This window comes from Myotis lucifugus, unplaced genomic scaffold, assembly GCF_000147115.1.
Source record: "Myotis lucifugus unplaced genomic scaffold, Myoluc2.0 scaffold_6, whole genome shotgun sequence".
Taxonomy (NCBI): Eukaryota; Metazoa; Chordata; class Mammalia; order Chiroptera; family Vespertilionidae; genus Myotis; species Myotis lucifugus.
Genome location: NW_005871054.1, coordinates 7,468,779 through 7,490,336, shown reverse-complemented (window position 1 = coordinate 7,490,336; position 21,558 = coordinate 7,468,779). Strand labels below are relative to the sequence as shown.

The 21,558-nt window shown below is 40.8% G+C and overlaps 1 protein-coding gene across 2 annotated transcripts in view; it reads left to right on the top strand.

The window, feature by feature from the left end:
* EML6 (echinoderm microtubule associated protein like 6) overlaps positions 1-21,558 on the top strand; it is a 187,420-nt gene that overhangs the window by 57,663 nt on the left and 108,199 nt on the right. For both annotated transcript variants that reach the window (XM_023746778.1, XM_023746785.1), the window contains exons 2-5: positions 9,824-9,983; positions 13,431-13,529; positions 16,373-16,441; positions 20,663-20,848. In XM_023746778.1, coding sequence (XP_023602546.1) covers positions 9,824-9,983; positions 13,431-13,529; positions 16,373-16,441; positions 20,663-20,848 — 514 coding nt within the window. The remainder of the gene's footprint in view (positions 1-9,823; positions 9,984-13,430; positions 13,530-16,372; positions 16,442-20,662; positions 20,849-21,558) is intronic.

Below are 21,558 nucleotides of genomic sequence, written 5' to 3'. Positions count from 1 at the left end.
GAAGGAAGACAAAGTGATTTCCAAATGCTAGGAAGGAGCCTAAGCCACAGCAGTTGTAGTGGGATTGTGAAAGAAAGTACAAACTTCATAAAGACAATGTGAAGACAGAGAAAACCTTGAAAGGGGAGGTAAGAGGGGAAGAGGAATAAAACAAAGGGAAGAAGAGGAGGTGCTAGTCACCAAGAACAAAATAAAAACCGAAGCTCCAAGTGCAAGAGTTGCCATAGTGGGGTGCCCTAGTTCCAGGTGCATCAGTTCCATCAAGGTACATTCTGTCTGGTCACAGTCACCTAAGTCAGTTAATTATATATGCAAATCTGACCTTTATTAGGAAAGCGTGGGGCTTCAGCTCAACTTAATGCATAGGCCTAGAATATATTTGAGGGGTTGGAGGTTAAGAATGACAATAAAATGTTGGGCTCTTTTCTAGGCTCTATCTTTGCCTCATACCTTCAGCCATCACAGACCCTCCTCCAGCAGCTTCAACTCCCCACCCCCGCCTCTGTTACCACTCGGGTTTAAGCATTTACCTTAGACACCAATTGGTGAAGTATTAAAGTTGTCATCGTCAATGCTTTGGCTTTTGGCCCAGCTGCTTAGGGAATTGGTAAGTGCCAAGGGTTAACTCTATATGGTCAAAGGACCAAGGCAATTTGGAGATAATTATTTTAAGGCACTCTTACAAAGCTATGCAACTCTGTAACTTAAAAAAAAAAAATCAAAACCGGATACTTTTCCATTTAGGTGACCATTTAGATCAGTGGTTCTCAACCTTCTGGCCCTTTAAATACAGTTCCTCATGTTGTGACCCAACCATAAAATTATTTTCGTTGCTACTTCATAACTGTAATGTTGCTACTGTGATGAATCGTAATGTAAATATCTGATATGCAGGATGGTCTTAGGCGACCCCTGTGAAAGGGTCATTCGACCGCCAAAGGGGTCGCGACCCACAGGTTGAGAACTCCTGATTTAGATGGAGGAAGTACTTCCATGGTTCTCCTCATCTTGGAGTATTATAATCTCATGGGTGGGAAATACAGCTGGTTACCTCTCCCTGTGCATTTGACTGGTCACAAATGGAACACTATTTAAAATGTTTGATGTCGAACATTCTGAAGAAATAGAAATGATAAAATCACTGAATTCAACAGTAGAACAACAGACCTTGAAATCTTGTGGTTCAGTTGGCGTGATGTAACATAATTGTTAGGCTTGCCTTCCAACTTCCAGACCCCTTGATAATGTAAACTAGCAAAGTAAGACTTACCCTGAAATAACCACTTGCTATTCTGCAATAGAGGTAGAATATTCCAAGAGCAGAAGGAATAGAGGTAGTAATGTTTTGCCATCTGGCAAAGCCACTAGACCAGATGGATTCACTAATGACTTCTCTAAAGTATTTAGTCAGACCTTCCTGAAACACATGACTGGCATATTTAATTATCCTAAATTAACAGGACTTCTGCCAAATATAAACCTCAATGCTTGAGTCATGCTCCTTGCTTAAAGAGGAGAAAAGGCATGAATAGCTCCAGAAAGCTAGGTTTCACATAGATCCCTTTCATTAGTGAACCTTCTCATTACCAAATGGTTGTGTTACAGTCTTAAGGCAGTATTTCTCCTTCTTCAAAGAATGAATTGTAAGACTGGTTATGCTGATCTAATTCACATTATCAGTAACAGTTATACTTGATGAGAACATCTGGGGGGTGAGAAATCAGACATCACTTTCTCCAGCCTGCCTGTGGAACATTTCTAAAACATGTTTTTGCATAAGTTAATCAATTTTATTTGGTTTTAACTTTTAACTTATACAATATTAACACACAAATAAAAAACTTATAGGCCTCACAATGAAAAACTTCGCTTGCCCCATCCTTTCTGATCCCAAATCCACTTCCCAAAGAAACACTTTTAATTCTTATGACTATTTTTTCTGGTGATTACGTTCACATCTCAAAACAATATGATAAAATGGCATTTCTTTTCTTTATTTTTTTAATTCTCACCCAAGGATACATTTGTACTAATTTTAGAGAGAGAGAAAGGGGGCTAGGACCCGTAACCTAGGTATGTGCCTTGACCTCGAATTGAACCCAAAACTTTTTGGTGTATGGGATGATGCTCCAACCAACTGAGCCACCCATCAAGGACCAATTGGTATTTCTTGACATCTAGTTCAGACATGATTAACTATCCTTTTAAGCTACTAGAGGATGCAGGGGCAGGTAAGAGATCAACCAAAGGACTTGTATACATGCATATAAGCATAACCAAAGGACATAGACAGTAGGGGGTGAGGGAATGGGCAGGGAGAGGTCAATGGGGAAAAAGGAGACATATGTAATACTTTCAACAATAAAGAATTTAAATTAAAAAAAAGTTTAGACCACACACACACACAAAAAGAAAGAAAGATACAGGAGGATGTAGCTTACAGATACCGTTCTTACACTTCTTCCATTCTTCTCCCCAAAGGGTTATTTTATTAGGAACCTCAATACTTTAGTTAATAGAGAATGTAGTAAAATGATTAGGAAGTGATAAGTTTAGTATGTATTACCATTGTTTTTAATATGATTTATTTATAATTTTATTAGTGGCCTGGTGCACGAATTCATGCACATTGAAAGGAAATTAATTAGAAGAAATATTTTAATATCGCTATTCACCCTTTCTCTATAATAGAAGTGTCAACCAAATTTATGATCGACAGTGAGAGATGGAAACACACACGTGTGATTGGCGCCAGCAAGAGCTTTTGCAGGAGTATCGCACATGCACGAGTCAACTTAGCCTTTTATAGATATAGTATAAACTTGCTTAATGAGACCTGCTTTCTGATTTAGCTAAACTTTTTCCAGCCCAGTGAAGCACCCCAACTTCTCTTTCAGGTAATTGTCAGCAACACAGCAGTAAATAGCAACATGAAGCACATTATTATTGTAGATCACGCAGGGAGAACAAAGGGTTAAATATTTAACTGCAGCAGCGTTTCACTATATTCTGTGCAGTGAGAAAACCTGAAGTCATTTTCAAGGTCCACCATTTCTTACTTCTTTTCAGTTGGGTCAAGTTTCTAAGCTTTCTAAATCTCCGTTTTCTGGCTAATGAAAAGAAAATAGGATTCCACTGAGCCTTCGATCTACCTACTCTAGGACTTCTGTGAGGATCAAATGAGATGAGGCACGGGAAAATGCTTCACAGACATTTGTTTATAGTGTGAAATGTTTGCACTGGGCTATAAAGCAAGTCGTGTTCCTGGGCTGAAGAAACTGCAAGGAGGCTAGTCGCTAGGGAGAGGAAGCTGGGGGTTGCTATGTGACGTCATTACCCGGATGGTCAGACACTTAGCATATTAGCCATATATATATACATATATACATATATGTGTGTATATATATATATACATATATATATATATATATATATGATTTAATTTTTGACAGTGGCTATGTTTGACAACTGATTCACAGAATTGCTAAAATTTAGCAGTTCTTGCTGGTTAGTCCAAGCTGGCTCCAGCATCATACCACTGCATGCTTTGATCCCAGGCAGCCAAATCACTGTGCCCTTAACCATTCTTTTATATGATAATAAGGTTTTGCTAGAATATAGCTTCAAACCACTAGAGGTGGGAAACACTCAGCAGGAAAGATATGTTGCATTTCTTTAGTTTTATAAATCACACTCATTCTCATTAGATGCACCACTCATCAAAGTTGTTGATGACAGATGACTACTCAACCATGGATTTCAGGGGCTTACGCAGTTCAGGAACATGGCAGTGGACCCTGGTGGTTTGTCTGCATTGCTGTCACTCATGTTCACCCCCATGAAGCCTACCAGGAAGGCGGGGCACTTTCTGTGGTGTCAGATGAGATCACAGTCCCACTGGTGGTACTCCGGGGCCAAGCAGCCCCAGGGACCAGCAGTAGCAGAGCACAGGCATCCCCACCTGAGGCTGCACTCCCCCGGCCACTGTGTTCAAATAAAGCCTTCCTGTGCCTTTTCTTTGTTCACCTCACAGGTGAGCATCCACTGAGGTTGGACCATTCCCTCTTCAGCCCGAAAGCAAGAGCTTCCCCTCTGCCCTCAGACTGTCCAGCCTCATCACCTTGATGTACTTATACCTCCAACATTGGAAATGTTCTCTCAGGGTTATCCTCAGGGAAGGGAGGGAGAAGACTTTCTCATACTCTCCTGGTGAGACTATTAAAAATATATACCCTGCCAAGCCAGTGTGGCTCAGTGGTTGAGTGTTGACCCATGAACCAGGAGGTCACAGTTCTTCCCGGTCAGGGCACATGCCTGGGTTGTGGGCTCGATCTCCAGTGTGGGGCATGTAGGAGGCAGCTGATCTCTCTCATCACTGATGTTTCTATCTCTCTCTACCTCTCCTCTCCTCTCTTGAAATCAATAAAAGTATACACTAACATACAAAATTATTAATGAAAGAATCACTGAAGCAACCTGGCAAAAATGAAATGAGGCTTTAAAAGGTAAAGTCAATCACTTTTGGAACAAGTACTCACATATGAATTTTTGCCTTTAGGAATCAAGAATGATTAGTGTTCATTAATGTTTTTTGTTTAACCTCATAAACAAGGCTGCCTCTTTCCATGGCCCTGTTCATTCCTATGATCTCCCCACACAACATATTTGGAAATCTCCCTGAACTCATCTGACATCAGAAAGGCATGTTTTTGCCCTCCTGGCATCCTGGAGAAAAAATCAATTCCTTCTCCGAAGCAGGGTGCTTGCTATTGCTATGGTAACAGAAGATGGGATTTCCCAATGGAACTAGATTTATATATACACAGAAAAGCAGTTCTTTAAAAACTTGATCCCTTGTTTGTAGCTATGCGTGCAACACAATCACTGCAGTACTGGGTACCACAGAAACTAGAATGACACCAACCTTCACATGTAGGTGTGGAATGAGACCTCCATTGTACTGAGACCCTCAGTGAAAGGGAGTAGATTTTTAAAGTTTTAATATTAGGACGTTGCTGTTGTGACTATGATGCAATTTTTCTTAGAGAAACAGATTTGGATTTAAAGACTTTCACATGGCAGGTAGACTTAAAATAGAAGTAAGTGGTACCAATACACCCAGTCACAGAAAGACTCACATTGTAATGACGTGGTAAAGGGTATGAAGGAAAGCCCAGAATAGGGTATTTTGTGTAATAGTGATATTTTCCACTTCTGTAATTTTCTCTAAGGAAGGACACATAGTAGGTCATTTCTCATGAAATCTCATCAGAAGGAATTCAGAGGTCATGAGTCTTTCCACCACGGCCGCTTAATAGGATAAGGGGATCCACCTTCTTTTAATCTGTTGGTTGATCTAAAGGCATTACTGTAGGGTAGCGTTTGTATGTGTGTGTGTGTGTGTGTGTGTGTGCGTGCGCGTGTGCGCGCGTGCGCATATTTCTTTGTTCACCTTACAGGCAAGCATCCACTGAGCATCCATTGCCATATATATATGGCGGTGTATTTTCATTCCTGCCATTTAGATGCTTCTGAACTAAAATTTCAAAGGATGTGTTGGATTAGACAAAAGCACAGCCTGCTCAAAATGACTTTCTATGAAATTCTCAAATTCCTAAGTGAATAGATGTGGGGAAAAGGGAATCGATACTTTGATGGTAGCTTCAACCATGCTTACTAAATAAGTGCTTCAGCAATTGCCCCATTACTGATCCCTTATGCTCTTGCAAATGCAGTGGTTAATGCTGGTCACGTTTTATTTCGCCCTCTCTTATGAGATATAAAAAGTGCTGTTGAAATGATATGTCAAATTTAAAACAAAAGGAAATGCCCCTTGGCGGTGCTGTAGAAGATTCATGGATGCTTCATTGTGTTACCCAGATGAAAGGAGTGGCATTTCTGGGAAGCTGATGGGAAAGTAACAGTTGGCCAAGTGAACAAAGGTTGTTTTCTATTCTCCCTTTTCTTGACATGGACATGGATAAATAGGAACATTATGAGTCATTTTAAGCAAATGTGTTGCATGCAAGCCAGAGAAGTGAGGTCAGAGACCCCTGCCTTAGAAAAGGAGAAATAGATAATTTTGTTAATGTATTCAAATGACAAAGGAGGAACATGGGTCAATGTGATTTCATGGGCTGGGAAGAGATGATGTAAAGAACAGCATAAAGGAACTTCTGGCAACCCCTTCCTCCCCCGGAAAAAAACACTCCAAAACAATTAAAAAAAAATTCCAATGTGAACTTTTCATAAATGTGATAAATTTATGGGCTTTGCTATGAATGAAAAAAACACACCAATAACCAGAGTAAAAATACTTCAAATCCACAATGAGATGTTTTTAGGTCACACTGCTAATTGAGTAACTTAGACTGATGAATTATTTTGAAGACCTCTTTAAATATTGGTTGAAAACTGTCTATTTCATTTCCCACTTCATTCAAGGACCCGAGAAAAGTCAGGAATCATGAAAGCTGGGTACTTCTGAACCTCAGGGATCTACCAAGTATCTCAAATGTTTTTAATTTATTTTTTAAAATTTATCTTTATTGTTGAAAGTGTTACAGTTGTCCTCAGGTTTTTCCCCCCATTGACCCTCTCCAACCCTCATCTGCTCATCCCAGGCCGTCTGTGTCCATGGGCTATGCATATATGCACACAAGTTCCCCAGTTTCAAGCGTGTTTAAATAGAAGCTTTGATTACAGCCAGAGAGTTTCATTTATGTCTCTGGAATGTGTGCCTGACCATCTAGGGCAGTGGATCTCAACCTTGGCTGCACATTAGAATCACCTGGGGATCTTTTTAAAATCCTGATTTCTGGGCCTCATCCTCCGGAAATTCTGTTTCTTTGTTACTAAATGTTGTGGCCCCACCCCATAACAAAGGAACAGAATTTCCGGAGGATGAGGCCCAGAAATCAGGATTTTAAAAAGATTCCCAGGGATTTCTAGTTGTGCAGCCGAGGTTGAGAACCACTGCTCTGGGGAGACTGGTCTCAGCAGCTGCACCTGGGGCCTCCCCGGATGCTCAGTCTCCCAGCCTATCCTCCCGCCCCCGCTACACAGTTGAAGCCACAGAGCGCACCTGCACCTAGTTTGAGGTCCTGGGAAGCCCCACCCCCTTCCCTCAGGCCCCGCCCTAACCCGTGGGCATCCCTGCTGGGGGGTTGGCCCAGGAGCTCATTCCTGATGGAAGGGCTTGGGCGCAGAGTCCCTAGTTGGGAGGGAGCAGCGCCCTGAGGCTGTTCTGCAGGGAAAAGGCTCCAGGAACAGGCAGCCATGGTCCGGGAACCGCTCCAAGACACCTCGCTGCCGCCGGCCTGGCCCGGGGTTTGCAGTGAAGCAGTGCGCTTGGGCTGCTGCGGCCTTGGACCTAGCGGAGGGTAGATTGGGGCCCAGCGGCCCAGCCAGAGCCCACACCGATGCCCGGAGCCTTAGTCCTCCTGGAAGGTGATAGACTCGCGGCCCGGCCCTCGCACAGTTCAGCCCCACCCCCACCCCCTCCCAACCCCTGTCCCCCTGGCCTTGGGGTCCGCCCCCCGCACAGCCTTCAGGCCAGAACCTGGTCCCCAACGCCCTTCGGCCAAAGCGCCCTGCACTGTGACTCTGGCTTGGGGTGGGGGAAGGCGACGCCTCAAGGAGGAGTGGGGTTTGCTTGGCAGGTGGTGTGAGCCAGACACTGGACGCATCCATCAGGATGAGGGGCCAGAGTACCTGGGGCGCCCAGGTGTTCCCCATCCCAGGCCTCCTCTGCCGGCCCCTGTAGAACTCCAAGATCCTGTGAGTTCGGGGTTCGTCTACAGAGAGAGGTCGAGGCAGCAGCTGCTGGGGCCTGAGTTGCACTCGCTGCCACGAAGGGCAGCCCGTGGGCTCTCACCGCACCTCTTTGCACCTGTTTGCCCAAATAGAACAACGTAAACCCGACCCAGCACCCAGCCTGGACGGGAGAAGGCAAGTGGAGCAGACCTTGGCCTCAGGCAGCGCCTGGACTGCGGACCTGGTGGTGGGGGGGGGGAGGGAGGGGCGTGTGTGTGTGTGTGTGTGTGTGTGTGCGCGCGCTTGGGAACATGAGCTGCACTCAATTCCAGGGAAATCGGGCCCAGGGAGGGCCTGTCGGTGAGGAATGGCATGGTGGTGGGTCCTCTGCCTGAGATGGCACTAGGTTTGGCAGGAGGCCCAGGAAGGGAGCACAGTGGGGTGAGGGCCACCTGACACCGGTGGTGCTGGGTGACTGCAGAATTGTGGGGACCACACATGGAGTCAGGGGGAACCAGGAGTAGTTTGTTTTTGAAAGTCCACTGTATCCCCAGAGACATAGCATATGTTGGTTGTATCTACCTGAGACCAGTCACACAGGTGATGGTGATGAAGAAACTTTGTGCCAGGTCCTGTGCTAAATGCTCTATATCCATTATGTTCCCTATTTTTATGTAGCATCTTCAGTTTTTAGATGAGGAACCTAAGGCAAGAGAAATCAAGCAGTAGCTTCAGAGGACCAGTGTGCAAGTCCAGGTGTCTGATTTCAGAGTATATACTCTTATTAAATCACTAGAGGCCCGATGCACGAAATTCGTGCAAGTGGCTTGGCCCTCGAAGCCCTGGCTTTGTCCAGAAGGTCGTCTGGAAGGACGTCTAGAAGGTTGTTCGGCTGTCCAGTCTAATTAGCATATTATGCTTTTATTATAGGTGCTGAAAAGGAAAAGAAAAACGCACACTTACTTTTGCTATTGGGTAAACAGTCATTTGCTAGTCTTTTTAAAAAAAATATATAGGTAACACGCTCTTTTTTGTTTTGTTTTAAATTTCCAATACCTATTTTTATAAAGGCACAGCTTCTTTACACAGTAAATTTAAAACAGTGATTTCTCAGTTAGGAATAATAGTGATAGCATTTCTCCCTCTTGACTGCTACAGACTCCTAGAAATTGTAGTTGGTATTTGACAAAGTTTTATTTTGATTGGACTGCAGAGGGAAAAATGCTACACAAGCATAGTCATTAGTAGTTCTCTTGGTGTCATAGTAACTGATGCAAAACAGAAAATTCCATTTAAAATACATGATCTATGGCAACAGAAATAGCACTTGACTCTGGACCCCTCCATGCTTTGAAATCCTAATGAGGATGGTAGCCAGCTTCTGCAAGCAGGTTTAATTAATTCTGAGAAGAGCTTTTTCTCCTAGCAACAGCATTTCCCCCCAAAATAAAGTCAAAAGCTAATTTGAAAGCTGAATAATATTTTCAAAAATCAGTAAGTAAATATCATGACATAAAGCAGTTATAGAACCTCATAGAATATTTTTTCAAATTTATTTATTTATTGTCCACGAGTTCTTTCTCTCTTTTTTTCCCCTTTCTTGCTCAATCCCTCCACTCCCCTAACCCAGCCCACCCTGGCTGACAGCTGTCAGCCTGTTCTCTAGATCTATTTTGCTTATTAGTTCATTTTGTTCATTAGATTCCACATATGAGTGAAATCATATGGTACTTGTCTTAAAGAACATTAAGCTAAGTGAAAGAAGCCAGTCAGAGAAAGACAAGTAGAAGATTTTCTAATCATAGCATTATAATCATAATACTGTCTCAAGGTAATCAAGTGGGTAAAAATTAGATGAGATTATTGTTAAATTGTGCTAAGCCTCTTTTTGCCGAAGTTGAACATTTATATTTAGACCAGTTGGGTAATTAATTATTTGGTGACGGGGACAGTTCAGCTTTTTTCTGGTTAGATGATTAAAATGAGAAACAAGTGTGGATAAAAGGTGATGGGTGTTTTTGTCTGTGCTCAGTAGGAGGATGTGAAAAGAGGCCTTTTTCTTTTTCAGCCTTGCCTTACACCCAGATAAAACTCTTGTTGCAACTGGCCAAGTTGGGAAGGAGCCATATGTATGTATATGGGATTCCTATAATGTCCAGACTGTGTCTATTCTTAAAGATGTCCATACACATGGAGTCGCCTGCCTGGCTTTCGACTCAGATGGACAGGTGTGTATCCTTTTCTGTTTTCATTTCCTATAAGGATTCCTCATAAGTCACTTAGAATTATAATGCACATAGCCTTTGGGCTTGGAAAGTCTTATCAACCCTTGCTGTCTCCTGTGGCAGCCTCTGAGAGTCTTCACTTGTTTGACCCTTTTCCAAGCTTGTGGCACTGACACCAGCTCTGAATAAACCCATTTTGGTTCACCCAGTCTCATCATCTGGTAAAAAGCCCCCAGAAAGGAAGTCATGAGCTCATGCTGCTCAGGCCCATCATGACTCAGCAGTTCCACTTTGTCTTCCTGTTAGTTTCCTCTTTGGAATGAGGGTTGGACCAAACTTTTTCCACAAGCCTCAAGCTATGAGCATCACGTTGGTTCCCCTTGTTTTCGGAAGATAACATCCTCTCCTAATAATTCACACACACACACACACACACACAAAATTCTCTCTGACTCTTTCCCCTCAGGTCACTTCTAATAACTTCTCGCTACCCACTTCCCCACAATTCAAGCACAATTCATGTGCATTTATTAGTTTCTTTACGGTAACTCTGACATTCATCCTCTCCGTCCCATTCTCTCTGCCACCATCTTTTAAGTTCCAAATCCATGTCATGCCTGACAATGTAAGTAACCTCTTAACTGGTCCACACAGTACATTTCTTGATAATACATTTCACCAACAGAAAAAGCATTGTTAGCGAATTGGTTAAAAACAAGAAAAGCTTAGAGTACCCCTTGATTGAAGTCCACACTTTGTAGCTGGGCATTCTGGACTAACCAACTTTCTAGCCTCATCTTCACTATCCCCTTGTGGTCAAATTGGACAAGTCAGCGAGATTCCTCTGCCACACCTTGCTCTTTTGCACCTTCAGACCCTTTCTCAGGCAGTCCTCTCTACCTCAAGTTTTGCCCCTGAAAGTAACTCGTTCCAACAGAGTGGAAATCTCGAGGGATCACCCCCCCCCCCGCTCCCACTGCATTCGCCTCCTCACTAAGGCCATGCTTTTCTCCACTTTCCATGTTCCTAGAATACCTTGACTCTTTTTTTTTTAACCCTCCATATTTCTGCCAGTTAATTTCTTCAATTTTTGTCAAATTTCTGAGTCTGTGCTGTGGAAAGACCTGCCAAACTTTTCACAAAGGCTTGGCCAAACTGAATTTGTGTGAAGTTCAGTGGATTCTAGGACTTGACCTGGTTGAGTTACTTTTTAAACAATTAACCTTTATATATTTGGTATAGTCTGCTAACTTGAGAGAGTAGTGATCATTATTTTCCCCCTAGAACTAGAGTCACTAAAATATGGACCCTGATATATATGTTTTTTATTTTAGCACTCTGTAATCTCATCTAATTTAGTCAGAATAATGCCTGCATTCCATTGTATATCCACATCTAAAGAGAAAAGGCTGGTTAGTGACATTTCTTCAAACTTGCAGTTATTGGCTTCCTGACTAAATTAAATGAACGGGTCAGAATGCATGAGCACGCCCAGGTGTAAATGTATGGTCAGATGTACTCCCATGCACATTCTCTAATCTGATTTTGGTTTTGTTTTCTTAGCAAACATTCTTTATCAGAATTGTTTCTAAAGCAGTGATTTTGAATCTTTTTCATCTTATGGAACACAAACTACTAAAATTCTGAGGCAAACAAAAAATATATGTTTTGCCCATCTGAAAAAAAAAGTATCATTTTGATTCATTCACACTGACCGACCACTGTCATATTTTTATTTGACAGTTTAAGGAAAAAAAGGTCAGTGCCCCTGACTAAATAGTCACATATTGCATGTTTTAAAAATTCTTGCAGCACACCGGTTGAAAATTGCTGTTGTAAATCATGATGAGAAAAATGTCATGTGACTGAGGAAATCAGCTTTAACTTTTAGGCTCCATTTTGCAGGGTGGGGGTAGGGGTGGACTTCCCCGTCAGTTGAGAAGAATAACCTCCTGTTGGTTGGCCATGATGCATTTCCTGCCTTGCCGATGCCTATTGCTTCAGGTCTGCCTCATTCCCTAGACAGAGTCCACGGGAACCGAGTGATATTTAGAAAATGACAAATGACCCATCCCCTCTCAGACAGCAAAAGGCAATAGAAATGCTCCTCAGGTAGCTGTGGGGTCTGTCACTACAAATGAACAAAATAGATTCCATTCGGCTTTTTCTCAGTCAAGAAATGTGGGTTTACTTTAGTGTCTGTGTTTATGTTAACTGCTTTTTCTGTTTTTATTTTTTTTTAAAAGAAAACGAATAAGCTGAATGGAATTCACCCACTTTGAATTTTCTTATATGGATAAAAATAAAGAATGTATTAAAATCATTTGCGTTGCTGGAACACTCAATAAAAATTACAGCAAAGACCTCCTTTCTTAAGGGCACATTTAAGAACCTCCAGCTATGTATTTTTAATACTAAATATTTCTAATGGGAAGTCATTTATAGTAAAGAAATCTGAATAATCTCTTCATACTAACATGTATACATATAGTCATACATGGCCATCTATCATTCCATACATTTGCACACTTACATGCACACTCAAATATACTTGATGAAATACATAAGCTAGGATACTCTTATTCTTGGGTAATACTATATTTTTAAAACCCTTTGACTTACATTATTTCACTGATCCACACAAAAATCTATGTAAACTGAAATTTAAGGAGGTTAATTAATTTTTCATGGTGTTATATCTGGCTACTCACAAAATTAAAATAGAAGCCAAATCTACTTACTTCCAGTCCAGACCTCTATCTGTTACACAGTGCTGTTTCCTTAGAAGTGGTATCCTGCTAGACCTCTGATTTTGGTGTTCCTAATATGTGTTTGGACACTTTAGATGTGTATACTCATGTTAAATTTTCCTTTCCCTTTGAGGTCAAATTCTTCTATGAATCCAAAGAATTTGGACTGGGAGATGGAGTGCCAGTTTACTTTTACTAGAATTATGTATCCTTCTTTAGTCACTTGAGATGTTTGTGAAATGGAAATTAAAAAGAATGAAAATAACGTTTATTTCTGAGATTTCTCCTCTGTGTGTTTATCAGACCCTTTAATTGTAGCAGTTTGTTGAGGCTTTCAGACTATAAATCCTGAACTCTCTTAAATCTCACATTAAGATCTTAAATTTAGAAATTAAATTCAAATCCTGCCTCAAGTTCTGTTCCTGTGATTTCCACCGATTAATCAGAGATTCATGAGATCTTTGCACATATGTCTCGTACGTTTAAGGACAGATAAGTTGCAACTGATACGTTTTTGAAATGTCAGTATATGCTATGGAAGTCAGTATATGCTTTGGACTTAAGATGGATCTTGAAAAATGATTTTTGTTTCATAAGGAGCTCAAAGCTTGGCCCAAAGTAGATCATCAGTGGCCATTTGTTGAAAGAAGGGCATGGGTAATGGGGAATCTTGCCATTAAATTATTGTTTTTAATCTTAGCGTTTAGCCTCTGTGGGATTGGATGCCAAAAACACAGTCTGCATTTGGGACTGGAAGAAGGGGAAACTGCTGGCCTCAGCCACGGGCCACTCGGACCGGGTAAGAAGACCTTGTTGGATCAAACCACATAGATTGTATGGGGGGGGGGGGCATTGTGATCGAGCCTCTCAGAGTTTGTAATACTTCTTAAAGTAAGTATTCCACATGTATGATACATATTCAACTTAAAAACTTACTGTTTTTAAAAATTAATTTAGGATTGATAGCTATGTTGGCATTTCTTTTGGCGATCAGATGCTTTATTGAAGTTGTTACTGCTTTTTATAGCTTCCTCATAAAATCAAAATGGAATTGAATTTTAAAATGATATGCAAAGTTTAGATAGATGTATTTATTTAGAAATGGAAAGAGTTGTTAGAAATTAGTATTCACAAAATACGTTTACAAGCGTATACATTTGAATTTCAAATGAATGCAATGACAACGTTGTGGTTCTTTGCTATATTTGAGACACTTGAATGTAAATTGTGGCCTGCTTGTCATTCATATTGAAGTCAGTGTGATCAGAAATGATGCTACCTTGTAGTCATGGCTGGCAAGATAGGACATGAAGCAGGCATATATGCATTAACTGGTAAGAAATCTATTTCTCCAGTGACTTGCATAATTAAAATAATTTGGCTATTTTACAGTCTTGATTTTCTAATTTAAAAAAATAATGAATTTGCGTGATTGTCTTACATTGATTCCTAGTTGTTTTGTATTTCTGCCCAATATGTGCCTATGAAGAATGAGGCCTTATTAAATATTAAATTCATTGTCTCTTGCTTTGTGTGAACTCTAAAAGTTTTTTTTTTATATGAATAGTATAGTCACATATGGAGAATTATGATAGTAAGGAGATCCAATAGTTGTTGCTACAATTATTTGGGCAAATTGTACTCGAGGATAAAGTTCTCAGGAAGCCCAGGAGTGACCATCAATGGAACTTGAGTGTTGGAAGAGGCCTGGCATCCCTCTGGTCCAATGGTTCTAGGCCCTGACTACACATAAAAAATACTCTTAAAAAAATACTCTAAAGGCGGGGGGGGGAAACTGCGGGTCGGGAGCCCCTTCGGCTCTTTTGGCCCCCTTGAGTGTGGCTCTTTCACAAAATACCAACTTCTGCACATGGGCCACGAAGTTCAGTCGCACTGTACATGCGTGCCCGCACGTGGTATTTTGTGGAAGAGCCACACTCAAGGGGCCAAAGAGCCGCATGTGGCTCTCGAGCTGCAGTTTGCCGACCACTGCCTTAGGTGATGTTTCAGCATAGTGATGCTTGGGCTCTACCCCAGGTGTTGGTATTAACTTATTGGTGGTTAATTGGTATTAACTTAGTACTTAATGAACAGGTTGAAAATATTTGCAATGCTTACATTTTGGGTGTTACTGCTTTTGTTTATGCTGTGATCCCATTGTATCTCATAAAGTAAATTGAATTGGATTGGATCAATACATGAATTTCCTATTGCTTTGTTACTGGAAGCACTTTCCAGTTAGGTAAGCGCAATGCTATTCCAGTGAGAACTCTGTAATTTTAGCCTAGAATGCTTTAATGAAATACTGTTCTTTTAGAACATTGTTCTCCCAGATGCCGTAATTTGTATCACACCTAGTTTTGTTCTTTATTACGGATGCTAATGTGAATGATTATTGGCTGCTTATGGGCAAATGATTATCTTCAAGATTATTTTAGTGGCCAAATACTTAATCCTAACTGGTAATTTGTATAATGAGTGCTCTTGCAGCCTGCAAAATGATCATATTTACCTTATCTTAATAGACTTCATAACAAAACTGAGATGGTGTCATCCATTTTATAGAACATGAGGTTAGAGATGCTAAGAGTTGCCTGAGCTTGCATAGCTGAAGTAGGTACTTGGACCTCATTGGTACGTGGACCCAGTGCTCTTTCTGTGGTCCACAGTTGCTCTTTTCTACTTAATCGAAGGTTATAGTCCTCCTCCTTTCTCTGATGATTGGTCCATATTGCTCCTTCCGATGTGATGAGAAGTTAACAGCCTAAGTGCTTACTCTGGCCCTGGCAATGGGTTCTTCCTTTTATTAGAGTTTCACAGAATGTGGTCCATGGACCACCTTCCTCAGAATCTTCTGGGGTCTGTTTAAAATGTCTGGGCCCAATTTCAGACCCACTAAATCAGATTCTCTCTGGTGCGCCAGGGGAATATGCACTTTAAACAATTGCCACTGGTAATTTGACCCTAAAAGATGACAATCTTCTCTTTCCTGTCCCCCAAATAGAAGTAGAACTACCTGCAAGCAGCTTAGTAGCTGTTCTCAAAGAATGATAAATAAAACTGGCAAATATGTCTTCAGTTCCTTGGAAAACTGAAAATATAATAGTATCTTGGGCCAGATTATAATGATGGTCTGAAGAACCATTTTCGGTGGGCTAAGTTAGTGGCAGGAATATTAACTTATGTGATCACTAGAAACTGTTGGCCTCATTGACTTGTAGTTGACCATTAAACAATTTCCTACTTAAAATGAAGCATTTTGTAATTCCTTTTTACTTTTTATTTAGTAAAACTATCTCAAAAGTGTTATATTAGCATGAAGCGCTAGAGAAAATCTGATAAAAAATTATTCTATGTCATCATATCCAATTACCCTGCATGGACAGACTTAAAAATACGCCAGTTTGTTCTCAATGATTGTGGTTAACTATTACCTCTCTGTTCAGGCCTGAGGTAAGTAGACATGAGGTGATAAGACATGTGTCAACAATTTCTGACTCATCCCGGAGCCAGATCCTCCAGTCTGTGCAGGTAACACTGTCCTAAGTGTCAGGGTAGAGTATCGGCAATTAGACTCGTATCTGAAAGAAGGAAAAACACATCAATGATCAACATAGCAACTTTTAATATTTTTTTAAACAGATTTTTGATATTTCCTGGGATCCATATCAGCCAAACAGAGTGGTTAGCTGTGGAGTAAAACATATCAAGGTAAAGTAGTTCTCTTTTTCAAATTTTTGTTACCTTGTATGAAAAGAAATTTTAGGTGTTTATGTATAATTTGGTGTTGAGAAACTGCTTGACTTTGCATGGCTTTCCTTAAATTTAAAGCCTCCTTGCCTGCTTCTCTGACCTTGAAGGAAGCTAACATCAGTGTCCTACCAACACCTTAGGGCTTCATAAACGTTTTGTAACCCTTGTGCAAAGACCTGATTGTAACCTGAGAAGACGTTTGCTGTAATACAGGCACTCTGCTTCAGCAGCAGTTGGAGGATCCTTCCTTATGTTTTACACAGCCCTCCTGGAAGTATAGAAAACTCATTAAATTTGATAAAAAGTTGAATTTGTACCATGTGAGGGAATAAAAACTGACCCTATTTTCAATTTGTTAGAAGTTGAGCAATTAAAACATTAAAACAGAACATTCTGTAAGAGAGGCACACCTGAAATTCTGTAGGGATAAAGGAGAGATTTCAAGTGGTTGCAGTGGTCGGCAAACTGCTGCTCGCGAGCCACATGCGGCTCTTTGGCCCCCTGAGTGTGGCTCTTCCACAAAATACCGACTTCTGCGCATGGGCCACGAAGTTTCAATTGCACTGTATCACGCGCCCGCATGTGATATTTTGTGGAAGAGCCACACTCAAAGGGCCAAAGAGCTGCATGTGGCTCGCGAGCCGCAGTTTGCCAACCACTGGGTTAGAGGAATGGTGGGTGTTTCGGCTGAGTCTTGGTGGGTAGGTGAGTTTGCTAGGGAGGGCTTGGAAGGCAGAAGAACCCAGTTGAGGGGTTGCAATTCAGCCCGGAGTTAATAGGAGGCATTGGTCACCCATGGGATCATGGGACTGGGAGCAGAAAGGTCCTTGGCCCATAACATGTTCAAAGATAATTAATGTTTTCATCACCAAAGAACCTACTTTTTAAAAATTTCTTTCCATGGGAACCAATATTTGGAAAGATTCTGGCCACAAAATACACTGTAGCTGTTACATATTAATTACCTTAACACTTTTTATTCATCCAAGATATGTATCTGCCAACGTGAGTTTCTGATCAGTCTAAAATATGGCAAAGGTACGGAGTTCTTTGAGCTACACGTAAAGAAATGCGTGAGCTCACGATGAGCCCGATTTCCGTGAGGCTGTGTCTGGAAGACTGGGACCCTGACCCGGGAGCCATCCCCCAGCCTGCGTATTCTACAGTGAGGAAGCCCAGACCCAGGGGGTTATATTGAATATTGCTTTTATCTCCCTCTGCTTGACTCTGGGAAAGCTGTTTAATCTCCCTGAGGCTGAGTTTCTTCCTCTAGGAAACAGAGGGGTGGGGAGATCACTACCTCCTGAATTTATTGAGTTACATTAAATAGTGTATGGAACCAGTAGGGGCACAATAATGTTAACTTCTCCCATTTCCTAGGACCACAAAAATGGTGGCACAGGTAAGATTTAAACTCAGTCTCTGGCTCCCTGTGTAAAGCTCTTTCCACTTAGAAATTATTTCCTTAATGATCATACATGGCTTAATTACCTACCCCCCCTGCCCCCCAGATTATTAAAAAGAATAGATTAACTGCTTAATTGGTAGACTTCTCTAGCTTCCTCCTATTTTTTTTCCATACTTAATTTAACTTTTAATCAGTTAAATCTAGAAGCAGAGAAACATAAAACCCTGGAACTTCATTTGAAAATACTGCGAGCTGCTTATACTGCAAAATTTGTTGTGTCTTAGCAGTTTTAGGCATTTTTTTTTCCTAAGCAAAAAACAAGCATTTTTGCCTCAAATGGAAGAATCTGCAAATGCCCACTCAGCCATTCTTTATTAATTTGTTTTAGAAAGAAATCCACATCAAATTTCAACAGGCTTCAACAAATTATTTTCACCATCTATATCTTCTCCATCCAATTCTAGGATTCCCCACCCTTTCCCCCAAAAGCTGCCTAACAGCAAATGAATGATTCCAGTCACAAGGTGAATGCAAAATCTTTGATTCACCCCCAAGAAAATATTTTTATGTGAAATTTTTGTAGCCAGGGTGAAACCCTTCCTGGTTTTGCAAACAGGCAAGTTACAGGGATTGAAACGAACACCTGAAAAACAGTGGCAGTTGAGCCTTGTCTGCTTGGTCGGTTCTACAGCACATGAGCTCACCAGCTTTGTGGACACTGTTGATCCTTCTCCAGTCTCTAGTCAGAGACAGAAGGGACCTTGGAGCTTACCTGGGCCAGATGAACTCCAAGGGAGCTGCCAGTTCCAACAAAATTTGCATTTCAATCTGTGACTGGAGATTGGAGAAGGTGGACAATGACTCTCCATTTGATTTGGGCTTAATGATGGTTGCTACCCTAACCTGTCACTGTTTTCCAAACAGGAAGTGCTGCTCAAGAAGAGATCATGGGTCAAAGATTTGCCATTTTCCAGAGAAAATCTCATACCTATCCTGGCATTACATTTATAGGTGCCTTTTTAGAGAGTCCTTTGATTACTTTCAATGTTTTACATTATACCAGAAACCCTTTGTATCTGAGGATAATGGTCTCTCTTTATTTTTTGTGGTTGTCCATCTAGAAATATTCCAGTAACTCAGGTCAGAGGTACACACCCCATGTTAAAGCAATAATAATTACAAAATAATTACTCTCCTTTTAATCTTCACACCTGGGAGACATGGTGAGAAAGAAACGTATCTTAAGGTTTACCACGAACAGCAAGTTCTTTGGCATGTAGTATGTAGTTACATCTCATAGTTTGTTTAGGTTCAAAGTTAATACTGAAATAGTAAATGTATTACCAAAGCTTATACCTATCTTTTTATTCTTTCCATGTATACTTTCATGCCTTTTCATAAAAACAATATCCGAAGAAATGAATCACTAGAGTTGACACTTCCCTCTTTAATGAGAAGAACCCTGTATTGTCTCAAAGGGTTGCACATCTGTCTCTCCTCCTCCCTGAGGGCCACCTCAGATACCCGACCACTCTGAGAGGACCACCATTGCTTCCTCTCTTGCAGGCACAAAAATTAGGGCTGTCACTGACTCTTCCTCACACATGTCCTGTCACCTAGATTTGCCTAACCTGCTCTTGTGGGCCCTAGTGCAGTTTCTTCCTCACCAGCGATCCAAATCCTACTCTGGCTCATCCCAGTTAATTCAACATGCTTCTCTCTCCTTTAATTCTCTTGCCACCTGTATGCAGTCTGAATATGCTGCCTTGAAATTATCGCTTGTTTTACATGTATCTTCATTAGACTGAAAGTTCTCAAGGCAAAGATCAGGATTTCAATATTGTGTCCTGTAGGACCCCCCCACCCCCTCGAGCCCTGACCTTCGGCAAACCACTTAATACTCTGTTCCTCACTTCCAAATGGAGATAGTAGTATCTGTCTTAGCCTCTTTTCAAGGGTACTAAGAAGATTAAATGCTAGACCTTTGTAAAGAGCCATTATAGACTATGAGGGACTATATATAGGGCACTAGAGTTATACCATTTCATATATTTTTTTCAAAACTATGTTAAAGCAAAATATTTAATATCTACATAACCACAGAGTCGCCCTGCTACCTTCTATAAAGTAGCTCAAGCTTCATACTTATGGTTTTCCACATGATAAATTATACCACTAAACTGAAAAGCTAGGCATTTATTGGGCTCTACAGAAATATAGCTTATATTTAACAACATATTTCTAAGTAACATTTTTACAGTGACGATTTATAACATTTTTAGTTAGAAAGAAATTGTTTCCAAATATATTTATATACACCAAAAAATGCCTAGAAGATATATCAGTGTGTTAGCAGGAGGTTGTGGGTAATTTCAATTTTCCTCTCTATCTTTTCTGTTTTTCTAAACTTCCCGACAATGAATCTATCCTAGTTCTATAATTGGACAAGAAATCAAACAAAAACGTGATGATTTCATCATCCACTTTATCCCAACTCTTGGAACATTGACATTTTATATTACTAATCAATAACTAGTAATGTTTTGGAATTTTGGAGCTTTGAACATTTTAAAATAGAAGTTTTCTTTATGCTGGTAGCTGGCTAAAGCATTTTGCAGTCTGCTGTCATAGCAAAATAAGTTAAATTGTGTGTACCTAGTTCACCTACAGCAAATTGTGTAACGTGTTTCCAAACGTAAGCAAACAAACACTAATAATGAGATGCCTCGGAACACTCTATTTTTGGATCTTTTTATTTTATCACTTTCTAGTTTTGGACACTATGTGGAAATGCCCTGACTGCAAAAAGAGGGATATTTGGCAAAACAGGGGATCTTCAGACCATCCTTTGCCTTGCGTGTGCCAAAGAAGACATCACCTACTCTGGTGCTTTAAATGGGGACATCTATGTCTGGAAAGGGCTCAATTTAGTCCGCACCGTCCAAGGCGCACATAGTGTAAGTGTTCCCATGTGGAAATTTGGTATTCCCCCTCCCCCTCACCCCTTGCTCAAGTCTGCTGAACACTCCCTAAACATGCCTGAAAGATTTCCCCAATGTTTTGTTCCCCTAAAAGAAATATTTCAAAAGCATCATAATTTAATTGGCCTTCACCTCAATTATCGATTGACTGGTTAGGGTTGTTATTCATCCGCAGTAGCTCCACAGAAGACTAGAACAATTTCATCATCAGTTTCATCGTATCGACCAGCACTTGTCAAACTCTACTGTGCCTACAAATGGCCCGGGAGATCTTGTTGAGATGCAGACTCTGACTCAGTGGGCCTGGGATGATGTCACTGTGGCCCATACGTTGATTAGCAAGGATGGAGACAACTATTTTTACATTGATTAATAAAGTAGATTTCCCTCACTTCTAGGTCCACATCACAAGTCTTAAAATGCAAACAGAAACCATTGACAAACTCTCTTTTGATGGTCTGCTGTGTAAGAACAGGGCAAACTTTACTTCTGACCACTCTGCTCAGTTTTGACATATATTAAAATGGTTACATTGCTGTGTCTACAGATGATAAAATAAAGATGATGTGGATGGTAAAGCCTATTTGTAGTAAGTGGAGATGTGGCAAAATGTTACTGGAAATTTGAGTCATTGGCTTATTGCCTCCAAATTTATCCCCTATTATTATAATTTTATAATAGGAAGA